The following is a 23,229-nucleotide window of genomic DNA, read 5'->3' as shown; positions in this document are numbered from 1 at the left end:
TATCTTTGGCCAGGGCTCTCTATGTCTTTAATGAAAGAAAATGGCGCAAAATTTCAGTTTGAAAATCAGCCACAGTTTTGCAAACATGAAAAACGTTTGAGATTTAATCTTTTAATATTTGTAAACTTGGTCGTAATTCTTTTCTTAACAATCAATGTAACGGCATATTTTTTATTCACTGCATGTGTATAACTTTATGCATTCAGAGACACGTCTAGCGACAAAACAAATAACATTATCTATTTTATTTTTTGTTTTAACTTTACTTTCTTGAAGCTGCTTCTTCTTTTACCACACAAATGTTTTAGTTACAAGGTTATATCAAATTCTAATATTTTTTTTTGGTGATTAATTTGTGACCAGATTATTTAAATATTTAATGTTTAAAATGGGGAATTTTTTTCCCCGGTGCATTATTTATCGATGACTTGTCAGAAATCCAATTTCTGGATGCTTCCCATGCTCCTAACGTCGTTTAGCAAGTACACATTCACTTGTAACTTGAATTTGGAGTGATGGTTAAGGTTTCAGGAGCTTCCCGGAGCCCCTCAGTCCATCCGATAGATTTTTTTTAAATTGGTTTATAATGAAAATTATCGCATTTCATGGTAAAAGTTTTTCAGCTCAAAAATGTGGAGCCCATGAAGAGTATTTCTCAGAATGGCGCCAATGTAATAAAAATAAACTTTTCAATTTTCCTTGCCAAATAAAAAAATGCATTTGACTTATACTCATTTTTCTCTATAAAATAAAGACATGTTAGTTTTACGGCCCACTAGCATCATGGCTTAGCTGAATTGTCTGGGCTCATAAAAATCTGCAAAAATCGAGACGCATTCGTTGATTTTAATGATTTTCATCCAGACCAAGAAATCTTGTAAAAATGACATTTTTTTTATAAAAAAAATATTTGATAACTTTTATTATATGTTTAAAGTATTATTCCGCTCTAAATAAACCCAGATTATTCCATTCGGAAAGATGGTATTTAAAGTTATAGCTTTGCTTTGAGTTTTGACACTTAAAACAGTGCTTTTTTTTTTTTTTTTTTTTTTTTTTTTTTTTTTTTTTTTTTTTTTTTTTTAATATTTCTTGTCGTGAGAGCTTTGAAAAATACCCTTAAAAATTTAAAACTGATAAAATAGGATTAGAAGTATAATTTCTAAATGTATTGAAAATGCGTTAAATTTACGCTTCTCATGACATGTTTTGTCCATTTTCGAAACATAACAATAAGGAAACTTTTATTATGTTTCAAACATGATTTCTTTTTATCTTATAAATTCTGTTTTCAAACATGATCAATGCAACACCACCAGTTGCGTGGTTACTCATAATAATAAAAATGATCCAATATTTCTCAGAACTTTTTTTGCGAGATCAATAACATCAAAAACCCATTTATGATCGAACGTTTCTTTCTCAAAAGAGCGAGTCATTCAAATTTCTTACATAAGCAAACAGATAGAACACTTTGCAGAATTAATACTTCTGCAGGACTAAAAACATATGGATTTCTGTGAGTTATTGCTATTTATCTTAGATTCAAGTGTAAAGCATAGTAGAATAAATTACAATAAAACGGACAATTTCGTGTCATAGAATAAATTACAAAAAACGGTCAACTTCGCGTCAAAATGTTAATTTATAACTAGTATAATGAAATGCACAATTGGTAACAATCTACTAGATTTGCAGTTCGACAGCTAAGCGAAAATGAAAAAAAAAGTTTTTTTTTAATATTTATAGTTTATTAACTTTCAAGTGTTAGGAAAATTAATGAAATATTGAATATTTATAATTTAAGAAGTGATACTAAGCAGACATAAGATAGCATTTCTGAAATATTGTTTTATTAATGGCCCTTATTTTCTATTTTGTTCAAGAAATGAGTTATGTATTGTTGCTATCATTGGTCGCGCCCACATAGAAGAAATATACATTATTTGGCAATGAACATGTAGCATAATTATTAAGAAGACATTCATTAAGTTGTGTTTTTTAGGTAGGTTTTTTCCAATTTCTATGCTAATGAACTCATTAATTAAACACTCATTAATTGAAGTAAAAAAATAATTATTTATACCTAACCAACAGTGGAGGTCAAATAATAATCGGATGTGAGAAGCTAGTTTCAACCCACTCTCTCTTGAAATTGTTACTCGAGTACGTTAAGAATTGCTAGCAGTCGTAATCATTTAGCCAGGGTAACTGAAAACATCACCAGTATTTTTTAATCAGCCAGGCATTATTTCGGGTTATTGCAGTGAGCCTATATACTTTTAGGCTAATTAGAAATATATCCTTCATTGCGTAATTAGCCTGTTTTAAGGCAGTTTATAATAAGTCAAATAATTGAAGACTTATTGTATTGTAAATAGCTTACTATAAGTTTATTGCAATAAGTCTAAACAAACTCAATCTGAGTAATCATTTTAACAATTTTTAATTATCCTGCAGGCATTTAGACTTAATGTCTTACTAAATAGGCACCGTTCAAATATTACGTAAGCATGTTTTGGAAATCCCCCTATTGTCACCAAAATTAAGCAAATTACTAATCCCCTTCCCCCCTTTTTTTTTGTTTTGCTTTAACTTTGCCTTTTATTGCAGTAATCTATTTTTTAAGAACGTTAAGATCAAATTCAAATAAAAGATGTAGCTTAGCATAAAACAAAATTTGCGATTCGTTTTCTAATATTTTTAAGTTCCTTTACGAAATGTTTTTCTAAGTTTTTTTTTATTTCATTTTTTTTGTGCCCTTTTTAAAAAGAAAGTTTAGGGTTCCCCTATCCTTTCACCCCCCCCCCTAGTCAGCAAAAATAAGCAAAACACAAACTCTCAAAGAACAATCAAAACAGCAAAAGCACACTATAAAATTTCAACAGTGTACAGTGATACGCTTATTTTTGTTAAAACCACAATAAAACTCAGGAAAAAAAAAATTTCAGTAGAATATGACTGAACAAAAGACCAAAAGAACATTTTATAGGAATATACAATTTTTTGCATGATGTCTCAGATTTCTCACTTTATCTAACAACTGCAAAGCTTATTTCTAAGCTTATTTATTCTTATATTATTATTAAGCTCTTATTTCACTCTTCCCAATTCTTAAGAGTAATTCATATTTTGATGAATCATAGTGCAGTCATCACAGTAATTAATTCTCTCCTTTTAAATTATTATGAATCAAATCCTTAAAGCTGAAAGTTCAATTGATAGACAAAGTTATCGTCTTAAAGTGGAATCTTACGGGCAAGCAATAATATTTCAAAAAAATATATATATAGAAATTATTATAATAAAAAAAACGTAAGAAAAAGAAATAGCGAAAAAAGATTAAGGAATCAGGTTTCCAGAATTGTTAAAGAGAAACGTAAGTATAAAGCTAGTTATTTGTAGATTTTCACAACATAAAGAGACAAAAAAGCTTTTCGAAACAACATATTGGCTAGTCAGTTTATTTTTCTTATGTTGACAAAAAACTACTGGATTATTCTTATTTTTAGGGATTATCGCCCCTAAATAACTATACTCAGAAAAACACTCAATTTTATTATTTTATGTCTGATTAAAAAAAGAAAATGAAGGAGTGCAAAATGGAACAGAAATCTTTTATAACTTAGAAAATAAGAAAGAAGAAGAACGACTTAGTTAAAAGGTAATAAAGGGAATGAAACGAATTAAATAAATTGCTAAAGTAAATAAAAAAAGATAAAAATATAAAGGTCGTTATATTAAGTGTTTTATTATCAACCAAAATGTAAAATAGGAATTTCCTCCAAAAAATTAGTTTTAAGTGATTCTCCTTTGATTTTTATAATTCTTTTTCATAAATTACTTTTAAATGTTTGACACCATAAATTATGTTTCAACAGACAATATGTAAATTTATAGGACGCCCCTAACGATAATGTTGAGTGCAAAATTTTGTTATAAAATGGAAACGAAGAAAAATGAATAACGAAGCTCAAAATAAAAGTTTAAATAATAAATTTATGCCCAGTAAAAAAATTATAAATTGAGTGAAAATTGGGATGTCGTTTTAAAGTGTACCTGAATTTAATGTAAATAAAAATTTCATATATTTTCAGAAAATTTATCAAAACGCACCAACGTGATAAATAATGTAACAGGATCTAAATGAGGAAAATTTAAGATATAGGAATTAAACACACTGCTTTTAAGCTAAACAATTAAATTTTATTTAAAAAAAAATATTGCAAAATCCAGTTATTGATTTCCTATTATATTCCAGTTATTGATTTCCTATTATATTCCAGTCATTGATTTTAATCCATTCTATTTATTTCTATCTAACTCTGGGAAAAGGAAAACTACTTATTGAAGTCTGTGATAACTTAGCTCTACGAAATAACAGCCTCCTGTTTTAAAGAGGTTTAAAACAGAAAATTTTAATAAATGATTGGCTTTATGTTATAAAACCTGTACAAAACTTAAACGAAGAACTTTCCATAAACTTTATAACTCTTTTTTTTTTTTACAAAATTTTCCTACTCAAACGTTTCTGAATTATATGTCAGATACGCTCTTTATTTTTAGAGTTGTATTTGTTATATCTACACAGTTTTCATAGAAAAAAATTCTTCTGGTCGTACTTTTTTTTCTTTGCAACAGCGAAGACATGGACGAACCTTTAAGAGGACATATAATTATAATTATAAGGACGAACTTTTAAGAGGATATATAATTATAAGGAAGAACCTTTAAAAGGACATATAATTATAATTATAAGGACGGACTTTTAAGAGGACATATAATTATAATTATAAGGACGAACTTTTAAGAGGACATATAATTATAATTATAAGGAAGAACCTTTAAGAGGACATATAATTATAATTAAAAGGACGAACCTTTAAGAGGACATAGAATTTAGGACATAACTTTTCATAAACTTCATAACGCTTATTTTTTACAAAATTTTCCTACGTAAACGTTTCTGAATTACACGTCAGATATGCTCGTTAGTTTTAGAATTGTATTTGTTATATCTACACATAATTTTCACAGAAAAAAATTCTTTTGTTCGTACCTTTTTTTTTCTTTGCTACAGCGAAGACATGGACGAACCTTTAAGAGGACCGTATAACCGTGGAAAAAATTCATCATGGCGAATTCTCTTCCGCCAAAACAAGTAATTTAAAATTTAAAGAATAGAAAAAGTGTGTTTAGGTAAACCTAGAGACAACCAACAATGAAGCTTCAAACACTAAAAAATTTTTAAATATAAATTTAATTAAAATATAAATTTAAGCAAATTATGGCAGGATAACGCAAAGAGGAAGATATACTGCAATAATTTGTTTACATTTAGACATACTACAACATTTTTTGAGCATTGGAAACTTCATGGCTTTCTCTAATTTACCTAAATTTACTTTTCTTTGAATTTAAAATTTTAAAATACCAATGGAGGGAAAACAAAATTTGCCATAAAAAGTTTTTCCTGTGGTATAGCGTCCACTGAATAAAAATGCTCACGTAGTTAATGCAGTGCTGCTTTAAGAATCAATTAAGTCAGAGATAAGTGATTAAATATTTAAAACCATAAATGTTGTAGATCAAATAATACAAAGAAAAGCACCATGTTCATTGACAAAACAAAACAAAAAAACAACTAGAGACGTTTTAAGCTTTTTTGTTCATTATAGATCTTATTTTTGATAATTTCGGTCGACTAGGATTTAACAAGCGAATTACCTGGGTGCCTTTCGTTCTAGTTATAAGCGAGTTCGGCTTTTCTTTATTAAAGAAAAAAATATCTTACTCGACGGTAAAACAAAGAAATGTTTCACTTCTCTAAATAAGAGAAAAAAAGAAGGAAAAAACAATTTGAAACTATTCCAAGATTTTTCAATCCATTAAATTTTTGAAGAAACAACTGCCGATCATTTTCGACTCCATAAAATAACTGTAATTTATCACAAAACATATTTCTTCAAGTTCCGCACGTCATGAATTGATTTAGGGCAATAGTAACTATTCAAACCAGACAATAGAGATAAAAATAGTAATTTCAAGACAATGAAACTGGCATCATTTTCTATGCAAATTCTTGATGTTATCTTCGTATTTTCTAATTAACATGGTTGATTGTAGCCTATAAAATATCAATTTTATATCATGTATAGAGTATTAAAATTACATAAAATAAAAAGACACACCCTAAACCTTTTGATCTAATGATCGGATATTCACGAACTAAGATGCAAATTTAATGATTCGAGGGACACGCCTTAAATATGCAAATTAGGAAATTAAATATGCAAAATGCACACATCAGTTTAATCTACGAAATCGAACACAAAACGTAATATCTCTATATTAACATACTTTTTTTTTCACGCATTCGAATTTTTGACCTTCAAATCTGGGTGGGTTGGCAATAATCTGGCAACATATAATCCTTATAGTTTATAGTTAGGAGAGTGAGGCCTATGAATTTGAGTTTTAAAATCGTACATTTTAGTCATTTCGCGTTTTAATAAAACTCAAACTATTCACGCGAAAAAAAATTTGCACTGATAAAACTCTTATCGAAGGTTGTTTATTACTTTTTATTAATATAATTTAAAACATATGATGATTTATTATTTATAACTTAAATATGGTGAAAAACTTTAGCACGTAAATTTTTACAATATGTTGATCTCAGTAATTTTGTAATAAAATTTAAAAAGTCATATATTTAATTAACTATTCATTTCTCGAGCGATGTTAGCTTGATTTTGTTCTATTTTTGAAATTTGTAATTCAAAATTTTATTAGATAAGGCGTTGTAAAAATGTTTTATTTTACACTTTAAAAAATGTTCGATCATAATTAAATTATTGTAATAGAAAATAACATTATAATGCATTATTAAATTATTACTTGTTTATTTATTCATTTTGCAAGTAGTTAGTTATCTTTACATAATTGATACCTACCCCAGTTTAAGCTTTAGAAATGCAAATCCGTAAAAAAAAAAAAAAGTAATTTTTTGGGAGAAAGTTAACTTTTATGCCGAATTTCGAGATTAAAATATCATCTGCACTTAATATATTTGTGGCGTGCACCACGAAACGTTAAAATGACATTTTAGTAAAAAAAATTAAAAAATTATAAATTCAAACGTAATGATTACTGGATTATTCAGGGTGCAAAATTTTTTATTTTTCTCACTATATAACATAGAACAACAGCCAGAAATAATGAATACTGTACATTCTCATATCTGAAGACCTTCCTCGCATGCGCGCATGCGTAAGGTCTGTTTCAATTCCATCAAAATAGGGGTGTAAAGGAGAGAAAAAAATGTAAGTTGTTTCCATGCAGTTCGCCGTGCAGTATCCTTAGAATTTTCGGAAAAGCACATTTCAGCGCATCACCCCTTCTAGAATAGTATCGTCTTTGAGTGGAAAATATGGATTTCGAACGGAAACAAAGAAACCGTTTAGCTACTTTTATTTATATTTAACTTTATAATCGGTTTTATTTATATTTAACTCTATAACTAAAATAATATAACTTTTTATTTATATTTAAACAAGGTGTTTCAGTTAAAAACAAAATTTATATTTATTTTTAAAAGTTCATAAATTAAATTATCAGTTTTGTTTTCTTTACTAGACACATTTTTTTTAGGATATAAATTTTTTAAACAAACAAAAATGAAGAGAATCCAGGCATGGCAGCTTTTTTTTTTGGATAATTAGAAGCCAAAAAAAAAAAAAAAAAAAAAAAAAAAAAAAAGATATCATTTGAGAGGAAATGATGTTTTTTTCCTGTGGCAATCCGTGACTTCTCAGACTTGACTTAGAATGTTAGAATGGCTCAATTGGAAGACATACAAGTAGTTTTGTTTTCTAACAAACTCTTTTTAAGAAAGCACACTCTAAATGAAAAACACACCTTTTAAGAGAAACCATAAAAATAAGAAAAAAGAATTCGGAGGATATTGATTGAAAAAAGCCGTGAAGGCACACGCAATCATTATTTTGGAATTTATAGAGCTTCTTCAAACACCTTTGTCGCTTGAAATCAAAAATATTTACTATGGGACTTTCCAACAGAAATTCGATTCGGTGTTCAATCAGGCTGCAAGAACTTTTATTATGATTTTGCAACTTGATAATCTACTCCTAAAAACCGATTTACTATATAGTAAAGAAATAATTACAATAGTGATGTTTTGGTCTTTAAAATGGCAGGAAGAAAATATTTTAAAAAATTCATCATGTTTAAAATTTAATATAATTGTCAGCATGCAGCGCGGGTGGGAGGGGGAACACCTAACAACCTTTGTTCTAATGATTGGATTGTTACGGATTAAGGTGAAATCTTGATGGTTTGAAATGTTCACCTTAAACATGCTAGTAATTAATGTTAAAATCTTTTTTTTCAACTGTCTATGAATTTTCAGGTAAATAAACAAAATATGACAGGTATAATATGCTTAATATACAGTCGCAATAAAAAATATGAATAAAAGTGAAGTAAAAGTACTATAAATCAATCATGTTGTAGAATAAAAAATGAGCAAATTAACAAAAAATTAACAAAAGCAATATTCAATATGGTAAGTATTTCTACTGTTGCATCGCTTTTTTGTTGTAAGTACAATAAATCAATAAATTTAAAATATGAATTATACTTTTAAAAGCTGATGAAATACATTTTAATAATAATAATAGTTATTGAAGCGCTATCTTTAGAAGTATGTTAATTTGTTTTCAACACTTTAAAAAATTTTGGTGTAGAATTGCCACTATTTTTGGTTTAATTAATTTTAATTAATTTGGTTTGGTTAATTTTTGGTTGGTTTGGTGTAACTAAATTTTTGTTACACTGCATGTAGTATTTTTTCCATTCTTTTTTTTTTCTTTTTCGTTTTTTTTTCACTGTTGTAATTTATTTATTTATTTATTAATTTTTTGTTTGTTTATTGACAACACATATTTTCAAGCGCATTAGTATCTAAAGTCTTCATAGCAAAAACAGTTTGTTTGAAAAACAAGCATATTTTTAGGAATATATGCGCACTATTTTTTTTAATTATTATAATTATGCCAATTATAGATAATTTTTTGTACGATAACTGCAGTTCTGTACTTAAAAACATATTAAGTATACCTAAATATCAAAAATGGTGGCAACTTAACACCAAACTTTTTTACAGTGTTATCTCTTTTACAGGAAATTAAATCTATCACGGGCACCATAAAACAAAAGCTATATTGAGCTTTTGAAATCAATTCTCTAGCTAGATTTTTTACACTTAAAATCATTAGATTCGGTATGCTTTTCAAATGAATTTATAAAATGTTCAAAAACAAAAGAAAGCTCTATAAAAATTGAAGCTAAAAGTCATTCTATTAACCGGAATGAATCAATTAATTAACCGGAACTAAGTTTCACAAATGGTGCTTTGTTTTGGTGTAATCGTTTTTAAGCAGAATTAAACCATATCATTAAATTTTTTCCCCTTCAAGTTTCTGGTTGAAGCTAATACTTTTATCACGTTTCATATATAGTTAAACAAAAAACTAATACAACTTTCTTATTACATATTGATAGAAACAAAGATTTCAATGACGAAAACGCAACATTAGTTCATTATTAAAACTATTAAGCATAGTAATAACAATTAGATTGAAAAACCATTTACATAATCCATAAATAAAAATAATTGTTTCTGACATAGAATTAATTATCAATGCTGTAAAAGGATTGTATACAATTAACTTTCTAATTCAGTATGTTAAAGATATAAATTTAAGCTGACCTAAACGAAAATTAGGTAATTGAAACAATAAGAGAAGGAAAAAAATTTTTGAAGGTTTCTTGAGAAATTTAATGTAATGATAGTACGTAAGCCACATTAAATCAACATAGTCTTTTTACTAGCAGTTTTTCAAAACAAAATATATATATTTTCAAACAGAGAATTCCTTTAGAAATTTGTAAATTGAAATTTTTTTTGTAATAAATTATATTTTTAATAGGTTCTTATGTCACCGAAATACGTGGTTTAAACAAACAAAACTGATGCTACTTACATTTAAAAAAACTTTTTTCTCCATAGAACAAATGGTAAGAAAGTTAAAGATGGCAGCTTCAACTAACTAGCCTCCTCATTATACTTAATTGAAAACTCCAGATAAAGGTTTCAATAAGGAATGTTATTTAAGCTTTATTTGAGGCATTATATAAAAATAAATAAAACAAACTTGGATTTGTAAATCCATGATTGTGTGTGTATGTCGTAAGTTGGGTGTTTATTTATGCTTGTGTGTCAATATCTATAAGAACTTGAGTTTATTTTAGAATGTTTTAAATAATATATGTTAGGGGCATATTTATGTTTGTGTATCAATATCTATAAGAACTTGAGTTTATTTTAGAAAGTTTTAAATTATACATGTCGTAGGCTAATAGGGAGATACGGTTCTTTACAAACCACAAACGTCACTTAGTAATGTTCTAAGCTAATTGTTTCTCTTAGGGTTAGGCAAATGCACTGTGCAAGTATTTTTTAATCGGTCTGACTAATTTAGGTTTATTACAATGGGCCCAATTAATTTTGTCTAATTAGATGTATTTCAAGCCGTTTGCAAAGAGCCTAAGCAGATACAAGATGACTGAATAATTTTTGCATGTTTTCTAATTAGCCTAAAAGCATACGGGCTGTTTGTAATGAGCTTAAAAAAATACCAGACAGAATAGAAAATACTGGAGAATTCCAAATAACCTGGTGCAGTTTCCTAAAAATCCTGATTGAAATAGGCTGATGTTAGTTAGTCAGAAGGAATAAGTTTGGACAAAATTGAATTCAGGGTTTAATTACGAAAAGCTGAAAGCCAAACTGTGCCAAACTTGAATTATTACTCAAGGTAACGTAACGCAATTTATGTTTGGCACTGATAATAGATTAAGTCTGATGCGAAACAAAATGGTGAAATAAAATCAAAATAAAAAGAGCAACGCCACTTAAAATCGTGGAAGTAGTATTAATCTGAATTTTTTCCACAGCACATTCATTCAACTAACACTATTTTAAAATTATTATTCAGAATTTTAGAAAACAATATGATTCTATGATTCAATTTCTGCAAATTCAGACGCATTTTTATAATATATAAAGATTTTAGAGAAGAGAAAAAAAAAAAACGTTTCAAATAAATTACAAAGAATAAATAAACAATAAATGTATTAAATAAAGTTTTTAAAGAATCAAGCATTTTTTGTTAATTATAACAAATATAAAAACAAAAATAGCATTTATCATAATCAAAATAATAGAAAACCTCGAACATTGAATAATCATGGAGCTTTTAAAACGATCAAAATCATTAAAAATTTTAAATACCATAATCATCATTTAAAGTTTTTAAAAAGACACCGTGATAAATTCTCGATTTTAGACGAATTTTTAAAAACTAATCATAAAACTAAATAATTTTAAAAAATACGTTTGATTTTATAAAATAAAGAATATTCTGTTAATTACAACAAATGAGAGTGAAATTAGAAAAGAAATAGGATAACTAAAACAAAAATGATTTATACCAAATTACTTTTCATTGAAAAACAAAAGCAAGTTTTCTACAATTTGAAGTTAAGCAAATTTAATTAGAAAATTATAGCATTTTATGAAAAAGAAGTGAAAAATGAAGATGAAAGAAATTAGATTTTTTCTTTTCTTTAAAGAGTAAGAGAAAGCTTGGAAGCTTGTTGCCGTTCATATAAGTGAATACGCCCGATTTTAAAAAACAAAACATTTTCTGTTAATTAAAGCAATTATGAGTGAAATTAGTAAAGATATAGGATAACTAAAACAAAAATGATTTATCCTAAATTACTTTTCATTGAAAAACAAAAGCAAGTTTTCTACAATTTGGAGTTAAACAAATTTAATTAGAAAATTATAGCATTTTATGAACAGAAAAAGAAGTGAAAAATGAAGATGAAAGAAATGAGATTTTTTTCTTTAAAGAGTAAGAGAAAGCTTGGAATATTTTGCTGCAGTTCATTGAAGTGAAAACAAAGAGAGGATAGGGGGGGGGTCGAAGTGGGTCACGGGTTAGACGAGCTTGAGATCACGCATCATGTGGAAAGAAATCACACAGCATGAAATGCATGAATTCACTAAGTATAATCAGTCGCCTAACTTTTACAGGAACAAAAGCGCGGCCTTCATTCATTTAAGTAATAACGAGAAAAAAAATTGTGACCGCAGAACGTTTCAGTTCTTGAAGACAGCTATACCAGATGAAATTGTAAAATAATTTTTCATTTTTGGCTTGTTAATAAATAAAATATATTTATTGATAAAAAGGAATTTTATTTTATCAAAGTAGGTGATATTTCATTCAAGTGATGATATAATCCAGTGGTCGCCAAACTTATGGAGCTTTGAGATTTGCCGTTTTTTAATTCTACCGGGAGATACCAAAAAAATTACATTTACTTTTGTTACTTTCATGAAGGAATCAAGGATAGGCATAACGCAAGTATAACGCAATCTACCGAATTTTTTTTTTCTTTTTCTTTCAAGCATTTTTGGTTTTAAAGAAACGCTTCTACAAAGTAAAAATCATTTGCAGTTTTATGTTGTGGATTTTTATTTACAATTTATAATATTAGTTAAAATGTTAGATCAAAGCGAGTAATTTGTAGATGAATTAATGAATTATCATCTGGACTACATTTAAAATAAAAATGAAAAAAGGTACAGTTCATAATTATTTAACTCATTCCAAAAAAATTACTTTACCGTTTCCTATTTCAATAGCTTATATTGTAATAAGTCACATTTTCCAATTGTCTAGAGAAGCGTTTTTCAAGTGCTTCAGGTGAAAAACGATATGAATAAATACGATATTAATGTGCCATACAGTTATCTAGGGAGATTCAAGAAATTTGTTAAGCCTAACTGAAATCAGTACAGAGAAACTTAGATATAAAAACGCCCTCTTTTGAAAAAAGTATATTTCCATTATATTTTCCAAAGTCCCTTTATACATTAACTTTTTACCAGTATCAGATATGACATATAATTATTTTCTGGTGATTTTCTAGATCAAAATTTAACTATATTCTGTGGTTATATTAAACTGTGGTCACATAAAATTTGAAAATTAGTTTTTTTTTAAAAATTGTCGTTTAAATTAAGAAATAAATATACAAATTTAACTCAAATCATGAATTTTGTGTTTTATACGAAGAAAGAAAAAAAAGGTTAATTATTCTGTAAAAATCGGAAATTACTTATATTAACAAGAAACCACATTTGACGTTTTCCAGTAGATTATGGCATCAAATTCGATAAATATTATAGATAATTAAACAGGGAAACAAATTTTTTGTTGCATTGATACAAATACTTGATCTTGCCTATTTCGGGTAGGGGTTTCAAATCTGAAATTAGTTTCGCTACTAAAGCTGCTTCTTTTTAAATTACTTTTTTAGTTTATTATTTATTCATTTTTTTTGTCAAAATGTACAAAATTATAAACTTTATACATAATAGGTTGTGGTGTAAATGTTGCTGAAAACTTCTAGGGGAGTTAGGGCATATCAGAATTAAAATTGCGTAGAAGCTCGCGGCCAGAAATGTCACCGTACGCGGCTGGGGGTATTTTCCTATTATGACCTGCTCAGAAGCGCACGAAGAAACAATTCATAATAGAGAAGCGACCCCATCTGCGACATTTCAAAGCAATTTACTATGCAATTTTAATCCTGATGATGAGTCCTTTTGAAGTTTGTCACTACATTTAGTGACTATATAATATTTTCAAACTTGCACATTTCGACAAAAAACTTCATTAAAAATAAAAAGAAAAAAAAAAGATTGGGAAGAAAAACTGATTGAAATCAACCATACGAAAGTATCTAAGCTCTATTAAAAAATCTCATGCAGCAAAAAGCAAAAAAAAAATTATTTTTCCCTATGCTATCAATTCAAAAATCACTTACTCTTATTAACCACTAATACTTTCCCAGATTAATAGTTGATTATTGCCAATAAATTGTATCTCAAACAAGTGTTTAACTCTATTATCAAGAATTAACAAAGTAAAAATTTTCATAGGGCCTAAATAAATGCGACTAACAAAATTCATTTAATAAAAAAATGAAAACGCGTACAATATACTTCGTGCACAAACGCTTGCATTGTAAGAATTTTGAAATGACAAATAACTTTAAAGTGCTCGGTAAGTACTTCAATTGTTAGTTTAATGCTTGTGACATATTTATAACAGCTTTGATTCAAACTGACAGATTTAATAGAGGAGGTACCTACATCCATACTCAAGCAGCGATAGCAAAATGTTTGCTTTTTTTAAATAAAAAAAAATAGAGCAGTAACTTTAAAAAATGTGTACTTTCCTCTTTCGCAACAAGTTCGACTTTCTATCTATTATTCTAACAGCAAACATTCGAAGGTGCCCTAACTGAGAGAAAACAGTTCCATTTTTCTTTTTTAATCTAAACCAATAAATCTCATTCGTTGACAGAGTCTAAGAGATCTAATACCTTCTTTCACAACATGAACAACCCTAAAGCTTTTATTTGACCGAAAAGCTACTTTTACCTACTTAAAGAATTTTTTTTCCTCCTTCGATTGACCAATTCAGTTAGAAATACCCATTTTTCACTTTAATATATCATCATATACTTCAAGTCCTTTGAATGAAGAGTAATCGCGATAAATTAAAGGTACAAGGAATTTAGTTTTCGAGTGCTGTAAAATTTTCACTAACACTGATATTTTAACAAATTTTTCGATATTAAAAAATTAATCACTCTTTTCGATATTAAATCACTCTTTTCGAGAATGGATTTTCCAAGTGGTAGTAAAACAATTACCGAAAAACTATCTTCCTCAAAAATATATTTATATTTTAATCAGGTTGAAATTCGCTATCGTAAGGAATAATATGCTTTTATATATTTGTTGCAATTACTAATATGTAGTGGTGGTCAAACTGATTTAAAATTATTATTATAATTCAAAAAGTTTAGTGAAATAACATGAATTTCGCTAGCACTTTAAATATGAAAATAAAATCTTCCGGGAAAACCGGAAGAGTTGGCAGCTATGCACAACCGATCGGACCGGCTATTGTATGTTCCATTATATTGTAAAGTGTTGATATATTTAGAGTTTAAACAAATTAGATCACAATTAGATCTGTAAAAAATTAACTTTATCCATTTTTTTCCTGTTTAGCTGGCCCATTCAGTTTGAGTTATTATATTGAATTAAAGTAATCACAGTATGAATTAAAGGCACAATAATTTTATGAATAAAACTTAAAGTGTTACCCCAAATTAATAAGTATTTTTTTAAAAAATAAATATGTAAAACATGGTTGCTTAACTTGCTTTATAATGCGGGGTAACTTAAACAAGCATATTTTATTTATTTTTATCTTGTCTTTATAAATATCCATGTTTTGAAACAAATTTAACAGTATATCCAAAATTTACAATTAAATAATTTGTTATACTGAAATTTGCAACGATGTCAATTTTCCCTTAAGTAATTCCGCATAATGTTAGAGATTTAAGAAACTTAAAGCACACTGCATACAAAAGGTAATGGTGTTATAAACTAAGTTTGACGAGGAAACAAAATTACTCAATGAGGGCCACCATGCCAACGTCGTGCTTCCTTGAAGGAGAACAACCTCCCGAGGAGTCAAATTTAAAATATTTCACTAAACTATCTTAAATCACAGTTTTCGGCACTTGGTAAGCCTATATATCTCAATAAAATAGCAGTTTGTTAGTATTTTAACATTTATTTTTAAAAATACATGGAAGAGAGAACAGTGTGTATACGAAAATATTTACCGTATTGTCATGGCAGCTCTTAACCGTAACGTACTGTTTGATATTAGTCTTATATTTATTTACAGGGAAAATAAATAAAAGTTAACCTACAGAATTAACTCCTTGCTCTTACTGAGACTGAAACCAACTCAAATAACTTACTTCAATAGATTCCTGTAAATCAATGGCAAATTTATATTTGCGATAATCGACCCTGGTGAACAAATAACTTTATAAATAAGTAAATCTAAAATCAATACTTTATGAAAACATAAATAGTAAATTATATTTGCATGCTACCATTTATTTCATTTAAAAAAAATGTTATTATTATTTTATGAGAAATTTTTTTTAAAAAATTATCTTCTCTACCTCATTAGATTTCTTGATATCTAAAACTAATTTTAATTTCATATTAAAACGAAAAAAAAAGGAAACTTGACTTACAAAACATCATTTAAATTTTCTTTCTCTGTCTGATAGACATGAGTAAAAGCATTGCATGTTTTTATTTTATTAGTTGTTCTATTTTTTTCCGGTGTTCGTCGAATTCGATGTTAGAAGAATAATAACAAAAAACTTACACGCAAAGAACATAGGCAAACACGCGATGCTATGTTCCGGAGAATTAAAACAAAGAATGTCAATATTTAAAATAAAGATTTTTTAACTATATTCATGATGAATATTATTATTATGTACTAGATCTTAATTCAGATAATGGACGGTATATTTTTTCAGAAGCCTTAACTTATATTAAAAATGAAATAATAAAAATATCAGTAACGTTTTTAATACGTATATATTGTATTAAGTGCAATATATCACAATAATTTCTGCATGCGCAGATCTAAAATATACGCTTTTGAAGCTTGGACAATGACAAAACTGGAGGAAAATTGTATCGCAATATTTGAGAGAAAGATTTTGCGGGGTATACTTGGTGGTGTAAATGAAAACAAGGAGAAGGAGATTTAACTTTGAACTGTACAAGATTTATAAACAACCTGATATTATTAAATACTTAAAAATAAATAGAATGAACTGGATCGCCCACGTGATTCGAATGAGTGACGACAACACAATAAAAAAAATACTACTTTTTAGACCCACTGGAAAAAGAAAGCGGGGAAGGCCGCGGTTGAAATGGGCTGACTCAGTGGAGTCTGACTTTCTCGCAATTAATGAAAAGAATTGGAGATCAACGATAAATCATTATGGAGAAATCTTCAGAGGAAGGCATTGGCTCACATTGGGCTGTCTGGCCAACTATGATGATGATGATGCAGTTCTAAAATGCATAATATAGCGCAATTTTTTTTCTCCAAATATTAGGAAAGTTTTCTGAGATAAGAATTGCAGGGAATAGAATGTTCACCTTCCCATGACCCAGCGTTGGCTGTTCAATACAAATTCTGCCCCCAGTTCGCACCGACCACAATGGCTGACTAAAAAAATATCCTCATACAGATCAGGGGTTAAAATCTCCTTGCCATTGGGCTAACCGTGGGAGGTTTTCGCGGTCTTCCTCTCCATGTAACGCAAATGCGTAATAGTCCCATAAATAATTGCTCTATGAGGGTTAATGTGTCTCAATGCTTGGTTTAGGAGTTCTCTTGTCTTCTGGGTTAGGTTCCAATTATAAAGATGCGGAGTTGAACATTAATAGGTGAAACCTCAGAATTGATTCAGCTGTTCAATACTGGTCATAAAATCATTAGAAAACCTCATTTCCTGCCGGCTGATATAGGGAGGGGGGTTTCTCTGCTTGTAATGCAATTACTTGCTATTTTCTTTACCAAAATTTCTAACCATTTTTTAGTTTTTGAGTTATCAGTTACAAAATATAGCAGTTTTACTAAGTTCAATGCTGCGTATATGATTGCAAAAATTATTTTATAACTACTGTAGTTGTAATACAAACAATTGACTTAACAATAATTTAATTATAATTAATCGTGTGATTATTATAATTAATATCATAATTGTATAATTAATATTGTTATTAATATTATAATTATACTCGATGGTCAGATAATTTAATACCGGACTGTTAAGGGTCAATTTAAATTAGAGAGAAGTAAACTCAGGTTAGCACAGACCAATGACAAGAAAGTAATGAATTGAGTTAAAAATGCACAATTTAGTAGGAATCCTTTTTAACAAATATTGTTAAAGTCAGAAAAATATGTATCAGTAAATGGTATTTTATAAAAGTACTCAAACATTTTAGGTCAACAACTGTTCTCGAGAATAGATGTAAAAATAAATATAAAACTGACAAAGTTCTCAAAAGTTCGTAATTGTTTGAGTATGGATGTTTAAAATACTAAACAATTTAACAATGGGAAAATTACTCAAACAAAACATTCGACATATAGTGCAATAATTAACTCGCTAAGTATGACTCGTGCAACATCAACACTTATTCTGGAAATAATTTCACTCTTAAGATAACAAGTTAATGGCTGGACCCAAGAGAAAAACCGTCACCTTTTTTTTACAAAGTAAAACTGACATCTTAAACCGATGTTATTGCACTAGAATAATCTTTTTTTCTTTTGCTACTTTCTCCGTGACTTTCTTTACTTTTAAAAAACAAATACCAAAGAGGTTAGAAATTCTTTATGTGCAATGTACCTTTAAGTCAAATCATTTTCCGTTTATCTCACATAAATTTTGTTTTTAAATAACAGGTTGCGTAGCCAAATTATTCAACAAAAAATAAGTACCTTTTAAGCACTTTTAAAGCACTCAAATAATATTTTTAAGCATTTAAAAAAAATATCAAAATTAGGTAGGGTTGGAATTTTTTTGACAATTGACGGTTTTATCTGGTTTTAACCATCATATCCTAACCATCATATCCAAAAAAAAAAAACTTTTGGCATGGTTTATTACAATTGTTAAAACTTTTGAATCATGTAAATCAAATGGCGTTTTCATACGCTACGGACTGACTTTGCGCCGAAATAGATTGGGGTTAAATTAATTATAAAAACGTTGAATAGAACAGTAAGAACAGTATCTTTCTGCATAATTCGTAGCGAAAATCAACATGGTAAAGGAAAAAATCTCAATTTGGAAAAGCGAAAATTAAGCACTTTCTAAAAACACCCAATGAAAAAAAGCACCTTTTAAAAAACGAAAATCGAAAATAAGCACCTTTAAGCACTTCCTAAAAACGCTACGCGCCCTGAATAACTAATCAAAATTAAATAGTGAAATGTAAAACAAATAATTCTTCATCAGCACTATTTTGTATTAAAAGAATTTTTTACTTTTAAATTTTACATTTCTCCCTAACAAGGTATTAATTGCTCTTTAGTTATAACACAAAAAATCATTTAAGTCGTTTCCCTTGTAGAATTGCAACCGAGGTCTTCAAGTATTGTTAATTTTACTTATTTATTTTTAAATATCTTCACAAGCAACTAAGGAAATTTTTTTTCATTCTTTTTTTTTTTCCTTACAGTTTTTTCTTTTACCAAGAATTTATAACTTTATTATTATTAGAAATTTGATCAGAAATACTTCTCATTTTCACAAAGCTGTGGTTATTCTGCAAATGACCATTTTGCACAATTTTCATTATTTGCAAAGAGAACGTTAGCTGAAGACGAACAAAACTTACGCTATCAATCATGAATAGCTGTTACAAATTCATAACAGTTATAAAAATAACCTATTATTCGCAATAAAGCGATACTTCATCTAACAAAAAAAAAAAAAAACAAAAAAAAGATTTCAAAAGGCAGACTTAGCTAAAGCAGAACTAGTGTGGAACATGAAATACATTTTGCTGTAATCTCGACAGACGTTAAGTATCTCGATATTTTTTATTTATTCCGTTGTATTTCCCAATTTTAGAACAAAAAATTAAACCATTCGGGGAGAATAAAAGAAAAAACTGGGTACAATTAAAAATAATAAAATTACCCAATTGAAAAGCTCAGAGACAATCAGAAGCATTGTTACAAAAGCTATATACCATTGTATACCTGCAAGTGACGTCATCGTAGATGAATCGTAGCATTTGTCAATTCAAGTGCCAATCAGGTTCGACATACACTCGCAACGTCACTTACAGGTATCTAATTAAATCCGATTTAAATCACGTGGTTAGGCGGCTTACTCAATTCACGTCTCGAGTTGCAATTGCGAAAAAAGTCTTCAATAAAACCCTAAATATGCAACTATTTAAATCAACTTTTAACAAATATATTCTCAATTAAAACTTAATTTCAAAACACGATTTGAAACAATTTTTATTCAGTTATTAAACACGTATTACAAAAGTAATATACAGATGTGAATATATACTATATATAAAAATCTAAAGTGCAAGAGTCCTGTCTTTACATGGAAGAATCACGCCAAACAAAACAGGCGAAATAAAGAATATTACGAAAGCGTCTTATTAGCAAATAAATGATTTCAAAGACGGATGCATCTAGCAATAGACAAAAGAAAATGAACTATTCATTTCCATAAATAACGATGGAAGAGAAAAAAAAAATTCTTTTCTGTTTGATGATCGCCTAATCTTTGTCGAGAAGGGGACGAAAGCGTCGAAGGAGAAGCTATTGTTCTTCATAACTTTCAATGAAACAAACAATGGGAGACAATAAAATTGCTGTCATCATAGTAACAGAAATCGGACACCAGTGATTGTGATGACCAGATATATTTTAGTTGAATATTACTGGGAGTCTTTCACAAAAATAAGAAAAACATGCCAAATCATTTGCTTTCACAGCTTTAAGATCTTGGAAAATATGAGCTAAGGTTTCAACCCGCGACATTACCACACATTTTGGAGCCCGGAACGAAACGAAGAAAATACATATCCACAAAATTTTAGTTTAATACAACCACTAATCGAAATTTATTTATTTGCAGAATTGATCCAACAACCATGCGTGGTAGTTAAATCGCATTGTTTATTTATGAATGATATAATAAGGTACATTTCGACCGATCAAAACCAGATTTAATGTTTTTAACCAAATGTGATTGCAATATAAATACAACCACTAATCGAAATTTATTTATTTGCAGAGTTGATCCAACAACAAAACGTGGTAGTTAAATCGCATTGTTTCTTAATTATGAATGATATAATAAGGTACATTTCGACCAATCAAAACCAGATTTAATGTTTTGAACCAAATGTGATTGCAATATAAATACAACCACTAATCGAAATTTATTTATTTGCAGAGTTGATCCAACAACCATGCGTGGTAGTTAAATCGCATTGTTTCTTTAATTATGAATGATATAATAAGGTACATTTCGACCGATCAAAACCAGATTTAACGCTTTGAACCAAATATGATTGCATTATAAATACAACCAAAAAACTGCAATTGGGAGTCTAGTTAAAAATAATTTTAATTTTCGATATCACAGAGTGAATTGAGAGCGAAAGAAATTTTAAACGCAGAAAACTAATATTTGTCCCGCAAAAGAGCATAATATATGAGGTTGCTTAAAATATATATCACAGATTTAAATCACAGATAATAAAGATATCACAGAGTGAATTGAGCACACAAGAAATTTTAAACGCAGAAAACTAATATTTGTCCCTCAAAAGAGCTTAATATATGAAGTTGCTTTAAGTCAATACATTAGAATTAAATAAAAGTTAAAATCATAAGGAAAAAGAGACTTACTCGTTCAATTTTGAGATGGCTTGGCCGGTTTACGGGACGCTTTACAGGAGAAGTATTATTTGCAATATCAAATTTCTGTTGCAAATTGGGCGCCACTCCAGGAAAATTGTATACGGGTTTAATGGCAGTAGACGGAGTTACACAAGGAGGTAGATGAAATGGTGTCACTTGAATGGCGGGGGTTTCAGGACCGCAACTCCAGATAGGGGCAGAAGTAGTACCACTGTGCACATTAATATCACCAATGGTAACATTATTATATGTACCACCACTAAAATTTAAGTTAACAGAGAAAGGTAAATTACTACTAGTTTTCTTTTGTTCTGTATTCCATGCCCTATTGTCTTGTGCCTGGTAATGCGGTTGCATAATTTGGTGCTGAGTAATTTCAACGGAGTTAAAACTAGAAGTATGAAATGGCTTTGAGGTTACAGGCGAGTCTGGCTTTTGCCTGTTATAAGAATTTCTTTTGTCTGGTGCTACTTTTGGAAACATATTTGGCATATTAGGATTAGATGGTTTAGACACATTTAGATTATTGTTGGCAGGTATAGGTACCTTTTTGGAAGCTGCCTGAGGCCTGGAAGGTGCATTGACATGGCCAGCTCCTGAATAGCCAGTTGCTGTATAGCCAGATATTGGATGTCCGTTTGATGGATGCCCCGGAATTGGATGATTAACATTAACTGGATGCCCTGTCATATGGTAACCATTTGACGGAAGTCCACCTGTTGTATGTCCAGGTAGTGGATGACTATTTGACGGATGTCCTGTTGTTGGATGACTATTATTTGGATGCCCAGTAATTAAATGACTGTTAGTGGAGTGCCCAGTTAACGAATGACTATTTGATGGATGGCCAGTAATCGGATGACTACTTGATGTATGTCCAGATATTAAATGAGAATTAGATGGATGTCCAGTTATTGGATGACTACTAGATGGATGTCCTGTCATTGGATGAGTATTAGATGGATGTCCTGTAATTGGATGAGTATTAGATTGATGGCCAGCTATAGAATGAGCAATTGTTTGATGTCCTGTAAACGGATGAGTATTCGATTGATGTCCAGACATTAAATGTGTGTTTGTTTGATGGCTTGAAACTAAATGACTATTGGATGAATGTCCCGACATTGGATGACTACTGGGTTGATGCCCAGACATTGAATGACTACTAGATGAATGCCCAGACATTAGATGACTATTAGATGAATTTCCAGACAACGAATGACTATTGGTGTGCCCAGATATAGGATGACTATTAGATGAATGCCCAGACATTGGATGACTATTTGATGGAAGTCCAGACATAGGATGACTACTTGAAGGATGTCCAGATACTTGATGCCCATTTGATGTGTAAATGGAATTCGGAGCTGACCTAGAAATGCCAATAAGGCTTTTCGGATCATTTATGAGCACCTGAGTAACGTCGCCTAAAGTATTTTTAATACGACGAGCTGTTTCATCTTCTAGCTCAACCTACAAAGAAAAAAATATTGTACCAACATCAGTTCTAATTATAGAAAAATAAATATAACAGACTATAAACATATTTGAAACAGCAAATTGATATCATTAGAAACTAACACACTAAATTATAGAAACTATTGCTTGTTTTATTTATGGCGGGAATTTCTTAAACATATGATGTTGATAAATAGGTAAAAATTACTGTCTTTGTAGTGCCTGT

At 29.0% G+C, this 23,229-nt stretch overlaps 1 protein-coding gene and 1 long non-coding RNA gene across 5 annotated transcripts in view; one reads left to right on the top strand and one right to left on the bottom strand.

Annotated features, from left to right (window-relative positions):
* LOC139427112 (uncharacterized) overlaps positions 1 to 23,229 on the top strand; it is a 190,629-nt gene that overhangs the window by 72,669 nt on the left and 94,731 nt on the right. The gene's annotated exons all lie outside the window — the stretch shown is intronic.
* The window catches only part of LOC107448985 (uncharacterized protein DDB_G0283357), a 170,862-nt gene that overhangs the window by 57,216 nt on the left and 90,417 nt on the right, over positions 1 to 23,229 (bottom strand). For all 3 annotated transcript variants that reach the window (XM_016064371.4, XM_016064373.4, XM_016064372.4), the window contains one exon: positions 21,534 to 23,018. In XM_016064371.4, coding sequence (XP_015919857.1) covers positions 21,534 to 23,018 — 1,485 coding nt within the window. The remainder of the gene's footprint in view (positions 1 to 21,533; positions 23,019 to 23,229) is intronic.

This window comes from Parasteatoda tepidariorum, chromosome X1 (assembly GCF_043381705.1).
Source record: "Parasteatoda tepidariorum isolate YZ-2023 chromosome X1, CAS_Ptep_4.0, whole genome shotgun sequence".
Lineage (NCBI taxonomy): Eukaryota > Metazoa > Arthropoda > Arachnida > Araneae > Theridiidae > Parasteatoda > Parasteatoda tepidariorum.
This window is presented reverse-complemented; position numbering and strand designations above follow the sequence as displayed.